The 16,187-nt window shown below is 39.6% G+C and overlaps 1 protein-coding gene across 1 annotated transcript in view; it reads right to left on the bottom strand.

The window, feature by feature from the left end:
• Nucleotides 1-492: 492 nt before the first annotated feature.
• The window catches only part of LOC132820019 (FERM and PDZ domain-containing protein 1-like), a 146,712-nt gene continuing 131,017 nt past the window's right edge, over nucleotides 493-16,187 (bottom strand). The window contains exons 17-20 of the mRNA XM_060831945.1: nucleotides 14,274-14,412; nucleotides 10,060-10,746; nucleotides 2,624-2,799; nucleotides 493-1,002 (exon numbers count right to left, since the gene is read on the bottom strand). Of these exons, the coding sequence (XP_060687928.1) occupies nucleotides 493-1,002; nucleotides 2,624-2,799; nucleotides 10,060-10,746; nucleotides 14,274-14,412 (1,512 nt within the window). The remainder of the gene's footprint in view (nucleotides 1,003-2,623; nucleotides 2,800-10,059; nucleotides 10,747-14,273; nucleotides 14,413-16,187) is intronic.

Here is a 16,187-nt window from a genome sequence, read left to right as displayed (position 1 = left end):
ACAGCCAGGGAATTCCTAGAGGCATGGCATTCATCCACAAACTCCATCAACAAACACATCGACCTGGACCCAATATACCAACCACTACAGTGGACAGCTGACACTGACACCCGGAAGCGGCAAGGACAGACCACTATAAATGCCAGAAGAAACATCAAAGAAGCGCTTCGCAGGAGGCTCCAGAGCACTGATGATGTCTCCTAGCCAGGGGACGAAACGTTTGCAACAAAAACTTCCAGCTCGGCGAACAGAACCACTGCAACAAGCACCCGAGCTACAAATCTTCGCACAAACTTTGAGTTCTGATTGTTATTAGTCATACGGCCAATGCCAATCAAAGTGTCATATTGTAGTGCGCATGTTTTTCCAGGGGATGAGTTTAGTGCAGATCATGTACTTGTCACACAATTCTACGTCTTTCTTTAAATTGTTCTAATAATATTCTCTCATGGCCCAAACTTTACAAACACTGTTTTCTGTTTCAGGGGTATATTATTTGAATGACTGCGTCAGGCAGAAAACATCAGCAGTCAGTGCATTACACTGTTGAGCCAGGAGTTTCATCCTTAAGTCATCACACTTCCTGCTGCATGCATCCTGAGAGATTTTCACAAAGGTTTTATAAGTCAAAGAAACGTCTTTTAAGTTATTGACCACTTCGGCATGACGTTCTGCGCAATGCATGCAGGTCGTGAACTGGAGACATGTTGCTGTTAGCTGTATGAGGGCCTGGAAACTTTCAGAAACTCCCAGGAGCATCTCCACAGGAGCCTGGTCTACTTTAATGCCCTTCTGGCAAGCAGACATCAGTTTTCCACTTTCAATATATAATTTCTCCTTTATTGATGAAGTAAGTATTGCACATTCTTCCTCAATATGACTTTCTCTGGGGAATTCTTTCAGCACATTGAGTAGCTCCATGATATTGTTCCGTATCAGATGGAACCCATTCGGCATGCTATATCTTTCAGCCTTGAATTGTGACAGAATGGAGCCTTCAAACTTTGGTGTAAGATCAGTTTTAGGAAAATCAAAGGAGCAACTGGTAAGCATGAATTTCTCACTTTGCCCAGTAAATGTGGTGAGGTATTGAGAGAGGTGGTTTTCTGAATCAGGTGGGGTGGTCTTTGGTGAACACTGCCGTATGGAATATGCTAAATCTTTGCTTTCGTCATTAACATCAGTACCCTGTGCTCGAAAACGATTCCAATATACTATCTTACAGCTACACGTTTCCTATCACTCATTGGGAGCTGTTCATCTATTTCCTTATCCAAGTCAGTTGTGAGGATAGCTTGAACTCTGGAGTCAACATTCAAACTGTGTTTATTTTTTATTTGTTGGAGACAGCTCAGTTTGGTGGAGGGACATTCATTTTGCTGAGTTGCAGTTGCAGATTCCTGAATGGTTGAGTTGTCTACTTCATAAAGCTGCCTTGGTGTATTTGTCAGTGAAGATATTTCCTGAGGAAGGTTTCTATCTTGAGGGCAAATTATCGATGTACTGATCTCAGTTATACTTGCCTCAGTCTGGTTAGAGATCTGTTCTGTTTTTGATAAGTCATCTTTCGAGCTGTCTTCTGCAGGCTCCGTGTTGCACTCAGAAATGTTAAGAGACCTCACTGCGCAAGTTTCAATCTTTGGTTCTAAGTGTGGTGATTTTAAATGTTTAAACATGCCGAATGTCTTAAAGGAGACTCGGTTTAAATTCAGACGTAACCTGGATATGTCAAGGGAGTAAGCATCTTTGCTTTTTTTGTCTGTCTTAGATGAGTTCCTCCTGCTGGAGATTTCCTCTTCCAGAACTGAGTTTTCTGTCAGTGCTGTCAGATCTTCTGTAGACACCATAGAATACATCTGTGAAGTTATAGTGCCATCATCATTTTGGTAACATGATCCTCTTCTTTGACTATTTTTAACCACTTCTTCAGAGATGAACATATTTTCCTTGGAGTTTACTTGATATAAAGTTTGCCTGAATGCAGTTCCACTTTGATCCTTGTTCATCTACTGAGCATGTTCATCTCCCATTTCTAGGACTGTGTTGTTTTTGACAATTGCTTCACCTTGCCCTTTGTCTTTCATGCTAATTGTGTTTGTTGTTCATCAGTGCAAGACACAGTGGTAACATTATGCATCTCATCTTCTGTTAGATTCTGTGAGTATGCATGAGCAAGCTCTAGAATTACTCCTGAAGGACTTGAACACTCCTCCACATTGGTGCAGTCACCTCCAGGCAGCTGAGCTTTAAGAGAAATGTTTAATTTTTCTCCTGCTGTAGTCTCTGTATGAGAAGCACATTCCTCTCTCATGCCTGAATCACATGGGTAACGTCTGACTGAAACTGGAGTAATGACTGGTATTGTTTCTGTGACTGACTTTGTTTCCATGGTATCTGGCTCCATTTCCATTAAATCTGATTGGACCTTTTTATTGGCACAGGTGGAAATGGATGTTAATGGACCAATAGGCTTAGTTTCCAACAAGGCAGGTTCATTTTCGATACTTGTCAAAGAAGAAAGTGTATTCCATCGATGCATTTTTGTCTTAACATGTTTCTTTTCATTACAACGCATACGATCTCCATGTTTGTTTGAATGACTCTGCAATTGAACAGCTTTTACATCATATACGTCATCAGATGCAAAATGTCTTTTTCCTGTGGTTGTGTATTTTATTTCTTCTGGTTTACCTTTGATGCATTCAACAGATTTGATGTCCAGTCCTGTGCCAAAAAGACTTGGACTTATCTGCACATTTTGTTTTGCTTCAATCCCCTTAATTTTAGCAGACTCCAACTCTACCAAGAAAACAAAAGAAAATATTTAATTTGTTGACATATTGTTTATCCTTTCTCCAAACATCAAATAACAGTGATTATTCTGCTAGTTAACAGAGCAGTTTAATTTTCATCTACATGACTCTTAGCATATACATGTAATCACTGGCCTCTATTGTTAATTGATTTTCAACCTGTATTGAAATAAGTTCTTGAATATACCAATAGAGCTATACAAAGAAGAACTGCCCTATCTTAAATAAAATGAATTGAATATTGGATAAGGAGCAAAACCTCAAGTTTCTATCTTCCTTTCTATTTTATGATCAGCGTATCAAATGTATTTTTTGTACTGGAGTTGCCCCTTGAAATGATTTATTCCAGTGATTCTAGGGGCACATTAGGGTGAATTTTTATAAGTGGATTTTTTCAATGGAACAAGGATTCATTGGTTAAATGCTTGTGCCCTTGCCAGTATTGTGCCTCAATGGGAAGATGTACCAAAATCACAAATGTACTCTTGTTCTGCAACCATACCTAGAATATCATGCTGCTAAATGTCCACTATCCTGACAATAGTTACAACACTATCTTCCTACATAGTCTACAGGTTCAGCTCTCTTTGAGACAGTAGACTGAACTAGGGTTTGGCTGCTTGGCAACAAGGAATGTTACACGGTTAATGACAATTTCAGCTGCTCAACAACATGTCATTTCTTTTTTTTCAATGAAAGCTATGTTGCAGTTAGGAGCCAACCACTAATGTCACAAGGAAATGGCACTTCTGCTTGCTCTGCTTAGGTTCAACAGGTCAAGCTTTGCTAGAATGTTGCTGTGATTCATGATGGCCGACTCCCTCCTTCACAATTTGGACAGTTGTAGATCTAGGAGAAAGGAGGGGCTGCAGATGCTGGAGATCAGAGTCGAGGATGTAGTGCTGGAAAAGTACAGCACATCATGCAGCATCCGAGGAGCAGGAGAATCGACGTTTTGGGCATAAGCCCTCCATCATGTGCCCAGGTCCTGATGGACTTTATTCAAGAATATTAAAAGAAATGACTAGTCAGAGTGCGATGCAGGAAAATGTAAAATAACCATTTGTAAGTAACTTCCATCTATTAGATCTTTAAAATTAAAATTAATACATCCCGGCATCATGTTTGAATACATTAGTGTCTCTAATTTGGATGTTGGTAATTCGGGGACCTCCCTTCCACCCCACCCCCCAACACACAGTGAGATAGTTGTTGCCTTAGTTTTAATTATCTATATTTCCTGAGATTCAGGAAAAATTCTATTAAACTGGAAGACAGTTAATTGTAATTTCTTTACTCAAACTGGGAGGAGAGCAGGAAGCAGGGAATGACAGGCTTAACATCAGGGAAAATGTCAGAAGTTATAAAGAAGTTATAACAGGCCACTTGGATAAACTCTCAATAATCAGGTAGCATCAACGTGGTTTTGTGAATGGGAAATCACATTTAACCAATCTATTAGAGTTCTTTGAGGAAGGAACATGTCCCATGGATAAAAGGGAACTGATGAATGTATTGTATTTCGATTTCCAGAAGGATAAGTGTCTGTCAAGACCACAGCTCAGAATATCAACAATACTGGGGACATTTTTAGTCCTTATTTCCAAAATCTGTGTTTTTTAAAAAGACTACAATTACTGAGATCAAATGACAGCAGATATAAATGTAAAGATTAACTGACTAAGTGTGGGATTGATGGGATAGGACAGCGAAAGGAGTAAAAGAACAGACTGAACTGTGATCTTTTGTGAGTACGACGATAATGGGAGGAGCCGATGAGCTCCTGCTCAAAACCAAGTCACTCATGCAAATTACAGACACGTTTTGTATTTCTCCTTGAAAATAATGTACAAGGACAGGAATGAAGTAGCCAGTTTGAACTCTACAATAGTGGACTAGTGGTACTGAAGGCCTTTCTGTGGACCAGCATTCAGGCATTACTGGGCTGTGAGGGTCACAACTGAAGAACTATGCCATTGTCACCCTTGTTGCTTGTAAAGGAATTTTCTTACTCGAAATGCTCCAAGTAAGCTAACCGAACATTGAAACAGAGATCCCTCTCTGCTGCAAACTGCTTAAAAAAGAAATCAGGACAAAGGAGCTTCAATCAGCCTGCAAACGCACAATTCTCGAAAAAATATATTCAATTACCAATATCAACATTACCACTCACAACATTCAACTGCCTGCTCTTCATGAACAATGCTAGAACAACATTTTCTTAATTATCATTCTTTTATTACACTGTGTGTGGGGGGAGGGAGGGGGGAGGTGGAAGGGAGGTCCCCGAATTACGAACATCCAAATTAGAGACACTAATGTATTCAAACATGATGCCGGGATGTATTAATTTTAATTTTAAAGATCTGATAGATGGAAGTTACTTACAAATGGTTATTTTACATTTTCCTGCATCGCACTCTGACTAGTCATTTCTTTTAATATTCTTGAATAAAGTCCAAGACTGTCTCCCCCATCTCCTGTGGTTCCACACATAGGGCTGCCTTGCTGATCTTTGAGAGATCCTATTCTCTCCCCAGTTACCCTTTTGTCCTTAACATATTTATAAAATCCCTTTATTCTCCTCTGTTTCCTTATCCTTATACTCCCATCACCTTACAAAAAAGTAAAAGAGCCTTTACTTTAATTGTTTCTGTACCTGCATGATAACTTTCTGAGTTCCATGCACCAGTACACCCAAGTCTCTCTATACACGAATATTCAAACTTTTTATAGATTTACTTTGCCATTCTTATCACGGAATCACAGAATTGTCATGGTACAGATGGATACCCAATTGGCCCATTGAGTCTGCACTGGATGTCTGAGCGTTTTTATCCTAGTGTCAGACTCCTGCCTATTCTCCACAATGCCGCACATTTGTTTTCAATTTAAATAATTGTTCAATGCCCTCTCGAACATTTTAATTCACTTTCCCTCCATCACACTTCCAGGCAGTGCATTCCAGATCCTAACTATGTTCTGCATGAATTTCATTTTTCTCACTTTGCATTTGCTTTTTTTGCAAAATGCCTTAAAGGTGTACCCTCTGGTTCTCAATCCCTTTAAGTTTCTCCCTGTCTATTCTGTACACACCACTCACAATTTCCAAAACTTTCTCAAATCTCCCAACAGCCTTCTCCTCTCCAGCAAAACAGTCTCAACCTCTCGGATCTATCTTCACAGCTGAAATTTCTCATCACTGAAACTATTCTCATAGGCCTTTCTGTACTCTGTCCAATGCATTCATATCCTTCTAAACGTGTGGCACCCAGAACTGTATGCCATCCTCCAAATGAGATATAACCAGTATCCTGTATAGGTTCAGAATAGCCTCCCTGCTCTTGACCCCTATATCCGTATTAATGAAGACCCGATTACTGCATACTTCATAAACAGCTCTTTCTACTTGTCATGGCTCCATTAATGAATTATGCAGACAAACAACTGGTTCTTTCTGCTCCTGCAGACATTAAAAATCGTATCTCTTATAGAATCACAGTCATAGAGATGTACAGCAAGGAAACAAACCTTTGGTCCAACTCGTCCATGCCGACCAGATATCCCAACCCAATCTTTCCACTACTTCCTCTGGCAGTTCATTCCATACATGTACCACCCTCTGCGTGAAAAAGTTGTCCCTTAGGTCTCTTTTATATCTTTCCCCTCTCATCCTAAACCTATGCCCTCTAGTTCTGGACTCCCCCACCAGGGAAAAAACTTTGTCTATTTATCCTATTATGCCTCTCATGATTTTGTAAACCTCTATAAAGTCACTCCTCAGCCTCCACTGCTCCAGGGAAAACAGCCCCAGCCTATTCAGCCTCTCCCTATAGCTCAAAATCTCCAACCCTGGCAACATTCTTGTAAATCATTTCTGAACCCTTTCAAGTTTCACCACATCTTTCCGATAGGAAGGAGATCTTATATTGTCTGCCCATTTCTTTCCTACCAAACTGCACCACCCACACCTTTCTACATTGAATTTATCTGCCCGAAATGCCCACGTCACTAAGTTGTCGATGTTTTCTGAACTGTCTTCTTGCATCTATAATTCTTCTGAATTTTGTAACATCTGCAAGCTTTGAAAATATCTCCTGCAACAAAAATCCCCAGTGTCAACCAAAGGGGAGCATTATTGTAAACCTCACTCTAGATGAAAAATATCCATCAGCCATTACTCTGTTTCCTGTCACTCAATCAAGAATAAAATGGACAGCAGTAATCACATCCTCAAGAAGCTTTAATAAATTAATTAAACCATTTCCTTTTCATAAAACCATGTTGGTGCTGTCTTATCCTTTTATATTGTTCTAAATGCATTATTAAGACTTCCTTAATGATAGTTTCCAACATTTTCCCAGCAACTGTTGTCAGGATAACTACCCTGTTCTCCCTCTCCCTTCTTTCTTGAAGAGCAATGTTACATTTGCCTACTTCTAATATGCTGGACTGGTGTTTTTAAAATGGAATTTTGCAAAATCATAACTTTTGCACCCACTATCTCTATAGCTACCTCTTTTGAAATCCCAGGATGTAGATCAAGAGAGTTTAGGATTTGTTAGCTTTTAGTCTCTTAAGTTTCTCTAATTCATTTCCTCCACTAATATTAATCACTTTTACATTCCTCACCCTTGTTAGCTCCTTGATTAATCAACAGTTCTCTTATGTATTTGTGTAGTCTACTGTGAAGATGGGTACAAATAATAATTTCTCCTGTCTCTTCCTCCAAGGGACCAACATTTATTTTAGCCACACTCTTCCTTTCTTCACAAATTTAAAAACTTTTCAGATTTTCTTTTAAATTCCTGGTTAGTTCATTCTCCTGTTCTTTTTACACTTCTCGCCTGGCTTTTGATCACCCAGTTTTTTTTCTAAACACTCCCAACTCTCAGCCTTTCAACTATTCTTTACAACCTTATAACCTTATCCCATTCACTGATCAACTACTACCATTGGTCTCCTTTTTACTATCAATGATGTGGAGGTGCCAGTGTTGGACTGGGGTGTACAAAGTTAAAAATCACACAACACCAGGTTATAGTCCAACAGGTTTAATTGGAAGCACTAGCTTTCGGAGCGACGCTCCTTCATCAGGTGGTTGTGATGAACCATCTGATGAAGGAGCAGCGTTCCAAAAGCTAGTGCTTCCAAATAAACCTGTTGGACTTTAACACACTGTTGTGTGATTTTTAACTTTTACTATCAACTCTCTTTTCAAAGACATTACTGAATCTTCCTCCACCACCACCAACTGCATATTAAGGTTTTCCATGTTCTCTTCTGTTACTTCACCAGTCATTTTAAATTCGAGTCCTCAGGTTCTCCATTCCTCCTCTGATTTTTTTGTATCTGCCCTGTCTAGATCGCTCTTCCTTTCAACATCACTTCTTGAAGGTGAACAGTCTCACTTGTACAACCCTGCTGATCAAATTTGAATCCCTTATACCTGAGACCAATCTTATAAATATTTCCTGCACCCTTTATCTCTTGAAACCCATGATTACATCTATTTCCACCACACCTTCAGGTAACACATTCTGGATCGAACACACTCACCATATAAAAATATTAAATCCATTACATGTCATCTGCCACATGTCTGTCCATTTCACAGCCATTTCATATCCTCTTAAAGCTTACACTGAAGTCTAAAATTTATCAAGAAAAACAGTGATCCTATTTTTTAACCATGGGAAACAGCAGTGATCACTTTCTCCCTCCAGTCCAAAAAAGTGTAATTACTGCTACCCATTTAGAGTCCCTCAGACATTTCATTTTCATGTATTCCAAGGTTTTCAAATTTGACAGCAAACCTACTTTGGGATACCTTATCAAACCTGAAAATGTGTTGCTGGAAAAGTGCAGCAGGTCAGGCAGCATCCAAGGAACAGGAAATTCGACGTTTCGGACATAAGCCCTTCATCAGGGATCAGGATACCTTATCAAACACTTTATATACATTACGTTAACTGCATTACCCTCAACAATCCTCTTTATTCCCTCTTATACAAGTTATGTAAAAATTATCTGCCTTTAAACATACTGAATAGGCTGGGGCTATTTTCTCTGGAGCATTAGAAACTGAGGGTGATGTTATCAAAGTTTATAAAATCATGGTGGGCATGGATAGGTAAACAGACAAGAATTTTCCCCAGGGTTGTAGAGTCCAAACTGGAGGGCAGAGGCTTAAGGTGAGAGGGGAAAGACGTAAAAGGGACCTACTGGGCAATTTTGTCATGCAGCGGGTGGTGTGTGTATGGAATAAGCTGCCAGAGGAAGTGCTGGTACAATTGTAAGGCATTTGGATTGGTATATGAATAAAAAGGGTTTCGAGGGATATGGGCCAAGTGCTGGCAAATGGGACTAGATTAATTTAGGATAGCTGGTTGGCATGGACAAGTTGGACTGAACAGTCTGTTTCCGTGCATTTCTCTATGCTCTAAATTGATGCTTGCTTTACATAACTCACACTTATCCTAGTACTGTTAATTCTGAGCCAGATTATCATTTCAAAAAACTTTCCCACCACCAAAGTCAAACTGGCTCTCCATTAGGGAACATTGTTCTTATCCCCTTTTGTGAGGATCAAGGGCTTTTCTGGATTTTGGTTTTGGAAACTAAGCAGGGCAGATTCAAGAAGTATCAGCAGGAAAGTACTTCCATAATAGTGACCAGGATTTCACTAAACTGGTCTGGAAAATGATCAAAGGCATACCAAGGGTAAAAAGTTTTAATTTGGAGAAAAAATTTTTAGTGAATTCTTTTTTTTGTGAAGTATAATCTTCTTAAATTGCTTTATCTGTTTATTTCTTTAGAAACTGAATGACTTTACCAGGGATTAATTGTCTCGAGATTAAAAGATTTGTAATTCTCAGATATGTCAATTACTTAAAATTGACTTTTTCAAATGAGCTCAACAATGAGACTAAATTGAATTTTTTCTGATGATGCAATTTTTAACTTGTGGGGATGTCAATAATTTCATCCTTGCCTGTTTAATTCAGATTCTTCACATCACTGGAACTCAGTACCTGTTCCTCATGTGTCATCACTAGTCAGGTATATAAAGGTGCATTGGTAACATGTAATAAGTGAATTAAAATAAACACAGAATATATTTTAATTATTCATCATTCTTAAGTATGTTTGAAAATGTGTTCAAATATATTTTGGATTTCATTTAATTTGTTGTATGGGGTAAATGGAAGCAAGTGGAAACCTGATTGTCATCTGTCAGACCTACCTGCTTCAGTTCCACTGAAGTTGATGTCACCTGAACCTTCCACATGAGTAACCTTTTCAGCTGCATCGAAAAATTCGTCAGGGGGAGGAGCCAGAATCGGGATAGTGAGGACCTCACTGTATAAGTCCCCATCAATAGCAGGTGGTAACTCAGTGAGCAGGCCATGACTTGTCAAATTCCAAGACTTGTCCCCTTCTGCATAACTGTCATCCTCGTTCCTGGGGCACTGGTTGCAAACTTCTGCAGTGCATGGGTTCTCACTTTGGCTGAGGTCAGGAATAGAGCAAACCACCTTTGTAAAACATGCAAAGCATTTAGAAAGGGTCAAAGTAGAGGCTAAGGAGTCTGCTGAAGGTTGTTCAAAACTGTCTTTCAATTCCATGGTACAGTGCTTCTTTGTAACTGGCTCACCATCACTCTCTTCAGTGTTAGAATCTTTGTCATCATCTTCAGAAATCTCACCATGTGAGTGTGGAGCTGAAGTCTCCATTTGCAGTTCATCCATAGAGTCAGCAGAACAGCTTCTATCACAAAAGTCTCCTCCCTGACTTGTTGCTTCATCATTCAGATCAGACACATCCCCTGTGCTGCAACTGGTCTCTTCCTGGATATTCTCCTGTAAGCAGTCACTGTCTGTAGCCTCACTTTCCGAGTTCTCAATGTCCTCATTTTCTTCAGTCAGAGGCCCTATGAATCCATTTCTCAATTTGTGGATATCTATAGACTCAATGTCTGATGATGACTCTGAATCACTTAATCTTGGGCCTCGTCACCTGCACAGTAAAAAAGTTACATCTAAGGTCAGATGAAAGAACCATCTAATATTTCTTTAAAAACTGAATTCTGCCATCTTAAAATGCCCTCCTGGAAATTAGGAATGGGCAATAACTGACATCCCATTAATGAATTACAAAAAATTATAAAAACTTCAATGATTAACTTCTATGCTCTTCCTTTCTGGTTAAGTTATTTATTTTGCTTGAAAATGTTTGTTTGGATAAGTTTCTTCACAAAAACAGGATATTCCTGTCTGCAAGGAGTTAGTTGAAGGAAATACCTGGGGTGGAGCCTTTAACTGTTAAAGTTTCAATATTGAAGTCATACCAATTGTACGTGTTCATTCAGCTTCAGGACACCACTCAAATACAGTGCCAGGCTATTATTCATGATTTAAAAGGAAAAGTAGTAACTTTTACAGTAAATAAAATTTGATATCCTATTTCTTGATCAATATTTCTGATTGAGACATTCCTTGAATAAGCTTTCAACACTTTCTAGATCCTACGGATACATATGATAAAATGTAAGTTCCTACATTCTGGAATTTTAACAAGACCTATCAGCAACTGAAACTCACCTAACTGGCATAAAGTCAGAGTGAGCAATGCCATTGGAAAATGTGAGTTGTGTCTCAACTGTGATTCACTCATCTCTCTCAGATCACTGCTACTGATATCATTCTGAGAGGGAAACGTGTTTAAACTGACATGAGTTTATTTTCTATCATAACTTCATTGCAAAGAGTCACTGTCTGAAAGTGATGCCAATAATCACAAACCTCGCTAGTGCTCCACAGAACTGATCAGTCTAATGGAAGGATTGGCATGGACATGAAAATTGTTACCATCCCTTAGGTACAACACCCACAGGAGCTGAACAGTCCGTTAACCTCGATTTCTAATAATCTGCACACATCTCATAGGGTCTGAGAGAAGAGTCCTCCTGTCCTTTACACTGTGTTTTTTCATACATTAATTCATGTGATGAGGGCATTGCTGGATGACCAACATTTATTGCCCATCCCCAATTGCCCTTGAGAGGATGGTGGGTGAGCTGCCTTTTATCTTTACTGACTGTGTGGATGATATGTCATAGCAGGAAATGTACACTGAGAAAAGGAACTGAGCCTTTACATCCAGGAAATTGACTGAACGGAAAGCGAAGAGAAGAGGTAGGGCTTTATGACTATGTAAGCCCATACTAATTGGGAACAGATGTGAGTCACTTGGACAATAAAGTCTTCTCTGCCAATCAATACAACCATAATTAATCTATTTGTGCTTTAAATTCCATTTCCCCACTTCCATGTGATAACCTTTCATTCTCCTGCTTCACAAATATTTATAAGGCAAAATACTTTTGCCTTAAAAAGGATTTAATGACTGTAGCCCCCAACAACCATCTGAAAGAAAAACACTTCTGAAGATTAGATTACTTACAGTGTGGAAACAGGCCCTTCGGCCCAACAAGTCCACACCGACCCACCACCCACCCCTACATTTACCCGTTATCTAACACTACGGGCAATTTAGCATGGCCAATTCACCTGACCCGCACATCTTTGGACTGTGGGAGGAAACCCACACAGGCACGGGGAGAACGTGCAAACTCCACACAGTCAGTCGCCTGAGTCGGGAATTGAACCCGGGTCTCAGGCGCTGTGAGACAGCAGTGCTAACCACTGTGCCACCGTGCCGCCCACTCATCTCTGCTCTAAAAGATTGTATTCTTTTAAAAACTGTGACCTCTAATTTTTGATTCACCCACAAGAGGACAGGCCATTTCCATTTCCAACTTGTCAAGGATTGCACTTCTAAACTCCAAAGGAAACAAGGCAGTCTGCCCAACCTTTTCTCATAAGACAACTTGCACATTCCAGGTATCAATCTCAGAAAGCTCCTCTGAACTGTTTTAAAAACATTTATGGTCTTCCTTAATCGAGAAGACCAAAACTACATGAAATATTAGAGCTGTACTGTCATCAATTCCCTGGATAATTGAAGCAAAATACCTTTATGTTTACATTCCATTAGCCTTCATAATTATGTGCTGCACATGCAAACTAACATTTTGTGAATCATGCACTATCACATATAGATATCTCTGCTCCTTGAAATGGTGCAGTTGTTCTTACTTTAAGTAATACTCTGCTTTATTTTTATTCTGCTTGCAAACTAAATAATTTTTCCACATTATACTACATTGGCCTAACTTTTGGGCGGGGGAAAAACAATGACTGCAGATGCTGGAAACCAGATTCTAGATTAGAGTGGTGCTGGAAAAGCGCAGCAGTTCAGGCGGCATCTGAGGAGCAGGAAAATCGATGTTTCGAGCAAAAGCCCTTCATCAGGCTTTTGCTCGAAACGTCGATTTTCCTGCTCCTGGGATGCTGCCTGAACTGCTGTGATTTTCCAGCACCACTCCAATCTAGAATCTAATTTTTGGGCGCTCATTCAATTGATTGACACCCATCTGAAAACTCCTTATGTCCTCTTCACAACGTACTTCCTCGCCCATCTTTGAGTCATCTGCAAGTTTAGCTGCCATGGCTTTCCTCCCCATATCTAAATCATTGTTCTCAATGCTGAGGCCCCAACACAGATTCTTCTGGGACTCGTCATCCTGCCAATCAGAAAGAGAGCTTTTTCAAATACATTCTCTCTTTCTGTCAGCCAGTCAATCTTCTAGATATTTTTAATTAACCTGCTCAGTGATGTTATTACACATCTCTGGAGCAGATGTGACTTGAACCCAGCCAATCTTCTATCAATTCAAATATGTTAATATTTGGGTCCTATTTGGTGCAATAATCTTTTACAGCTATTACTAGATTGTTTTTGTATTTTCTATATGCCAGGAGAAACCCCTTCCCTTTTTTCCAAATAGTAGACAGAATTATCTAAGCTTTCCCAAGTCTTAATGTTCAGCACCCAGTAAGTGAGAGAGTCTTCAAATGTTACTTGAAACTGCAACTTTCACACAGGATGTAAAGGTTGCCACTTAATAAAAGCTGACATTAACCAAGGATTCAATCAGTATTCAGAACATCCTTGTCGGATTTGGAATGTTAACAAATGGCAGAGAAAACATAGTTCTGCCTGGGGGTAGTGACAATAGAAACAAAATTCACATTTGGAAGTTTGCTTTCAAAGATCAAAGAAAACTTACAGCCCAGGAACAGGCCCTTCGGCCCTCTAAGCCTGAGCCGATCCAAATCCACTGTCTAAATCTATCGCCCAATTCCTAAGCATCTATATCCCTCTGCTCCCCACCTATACATACATCTGTCCAGATGCACCTTAAATTAATCTACCGTGCCTGTCTCTACTACCTCTGCATTCCAGGCATCTATCACTCTCTGTGTTTCTTGGGCAAAAGTATGGCAGGAATAAAACTGGGATTCTTATTTTAAAAAGAAACGACTAATGTATTACCTTCTTCAGTTGTCTGACTTTGATAGTTGCCAGGCCAGATGAATATGGAGTCTGTTGAGTTCACATATAGCCTATGATATCCAGCAATCAAACACACAAGGTCTTTAGCATGACGAGTTTCCAGTACCAACGTCAGAGACTGTAAATAAAAACAGAGTCAGTAATTAAACTTTTCCACTAACAGACCTAACCTGAAAATGATATCAGCTCACTCATTTTAAAGATTTTGCTCAGCATTAGCTTCCTTGAATTTGCTGGGTGCAGTGTCTTCCCTCATTTGTTTTCCTTCATCTATAGCATGAAAATGTTGTACAATGCTGAAATTGCGAGTTGATAAGTGAGGGCAACAGGGAATCTGAGATCTGGGCAAATACTGGATAAAACAATCTATTTCTTTAACCACGAAATTCACGGATTGAGAAAGAAGCAGGGACAATAGAGCAGGCAGGTGAATTAGTCAAATTGGGCTCAGAAAGAGAAACAAAGAATAAGAAAAATTGTTTGGATACAGACAAAAAAAAGAGAGAAAGGAGAAGTGAAAGCAAATGTAAAACGTTGCAAATTTCTAACAACATTTATTACAATTTGGAATAATCTCTGGGGTTTGATTTATTCCTCATCTGAATGGGAGAGGTGGATTGTATTATGAAAACCTAAACTTCATCATTAAAAATGTCTTGGTGTTGTTAAGTACTAACTATTGCCAACTTCCCGAACGGAAACTTTGCATTTATATAGCATATTTCAGAGCCACTAGACATCACTTTACAAACACGGATTACTTTTCAGATAGAGTCACTGTTCCAATGTAGGAGTGGGATGAGTTCAATTAATCATTAATATTTAAATGCAACAATTTCTTATAACTTTCAGGCAAATATGTCACAGAAAAATGGGGCGCATTCAAGAAGGAAATATGGAGAGTACAGGGCCACCGTGTTCCAATAAAAGAAGGGGTGGGACCATTAAATCCTGTGAGCACTGGATATCTAAGGATACACAGCAATGGATTTAGAGAATAAAGAGATACTTATGGCAGATATCCAGGACTGAAAACAGCTGAAATCCTAGAGGAGTACTGAATGTTCAAGAGGGAACTTAAAATGGAGAATAGGAGACCAAAATTGGTGACATGAAGGGATACTAACAATTAAAATAGAAGGAAATCCTAAACTGGTTTACAGTTAGAGTAAAAGAGTCGTGCCATTGGGACCACAGAGTAAGGCAGGGAGTCAGAGGATGTAGGTAGGATTCCAAAAGAATACTTTCAGACAGTACTCACTTGTGAAATGGACAATATGCATACAGAAATCAGGGAGAAGGTCTGTGATACAATTAAATAAATTATCATTGACAGAGAGAGCTCTGAGTGGTCTGGCTTAGAATTCGATAAATGTCCAGGGCTGGATGAAGTATATTCCAGGTTGGTGAGTGAGGCAAGGGGCGAAATCAGGGACGTTGCAATAATTTTCTATACCTGTCTGGCCCAGGAGAAGAGTCAGAGGACTTGAGGACAGCCAATGTAGTACTGTTATTCAAACAGGAGCAAAGGATAAACCAGGAGCTAGAAGCCAGTCAGTCTAACCTCGTGCTGGAGAAATTGCTTGAATGATTCAGAGGAACAGAATTAATTTGTAATTGGAGAGGCAGGAATTATGACTCGAAGAGCCTGCCTTCCACTGATCTGCAGTGGCCTAGTCACTGCTGCCTTTGGAAATTACTCCGGTGTCAGCAGATTAGTGTCACTGGCATTCTGGGAAAACAGGCAAGATTGGCTGGCAGACAGGCAGAAATCCCACCTTTCCTTGGTAAATGTCCTTAGTACCTCCTCCCTTTCCTTCACTTCACTTTCTGGGCTTGATCAGATTGGCCTAGCCTGGCTGGAAATATGCAGAGACCTCCCTAGCTCAGGGC

The sequence above is a fragment of the Hemiscyllium ocellatum genome, chromosome 11 (genome assembly GCF_020745735.1).
Source record: "Hemiscyllium ocellatum isolate sHemOce1 chromosome 11, sHemOce1.pat.X.cur, whole genome shotgun sequence".
NCBI lineage: Eukaryota > Metazoa > Chordata > Chondrichthyes > Orectolobiformes > Hemiscylliidae > Hemiscyllium > Hemiscyllium ocellatum.
The sequence above is the reverse complement of the archived record's forward strand: the minus strand, read 5'-3'. Positions and strand labels throughout refer to the sequence as shown.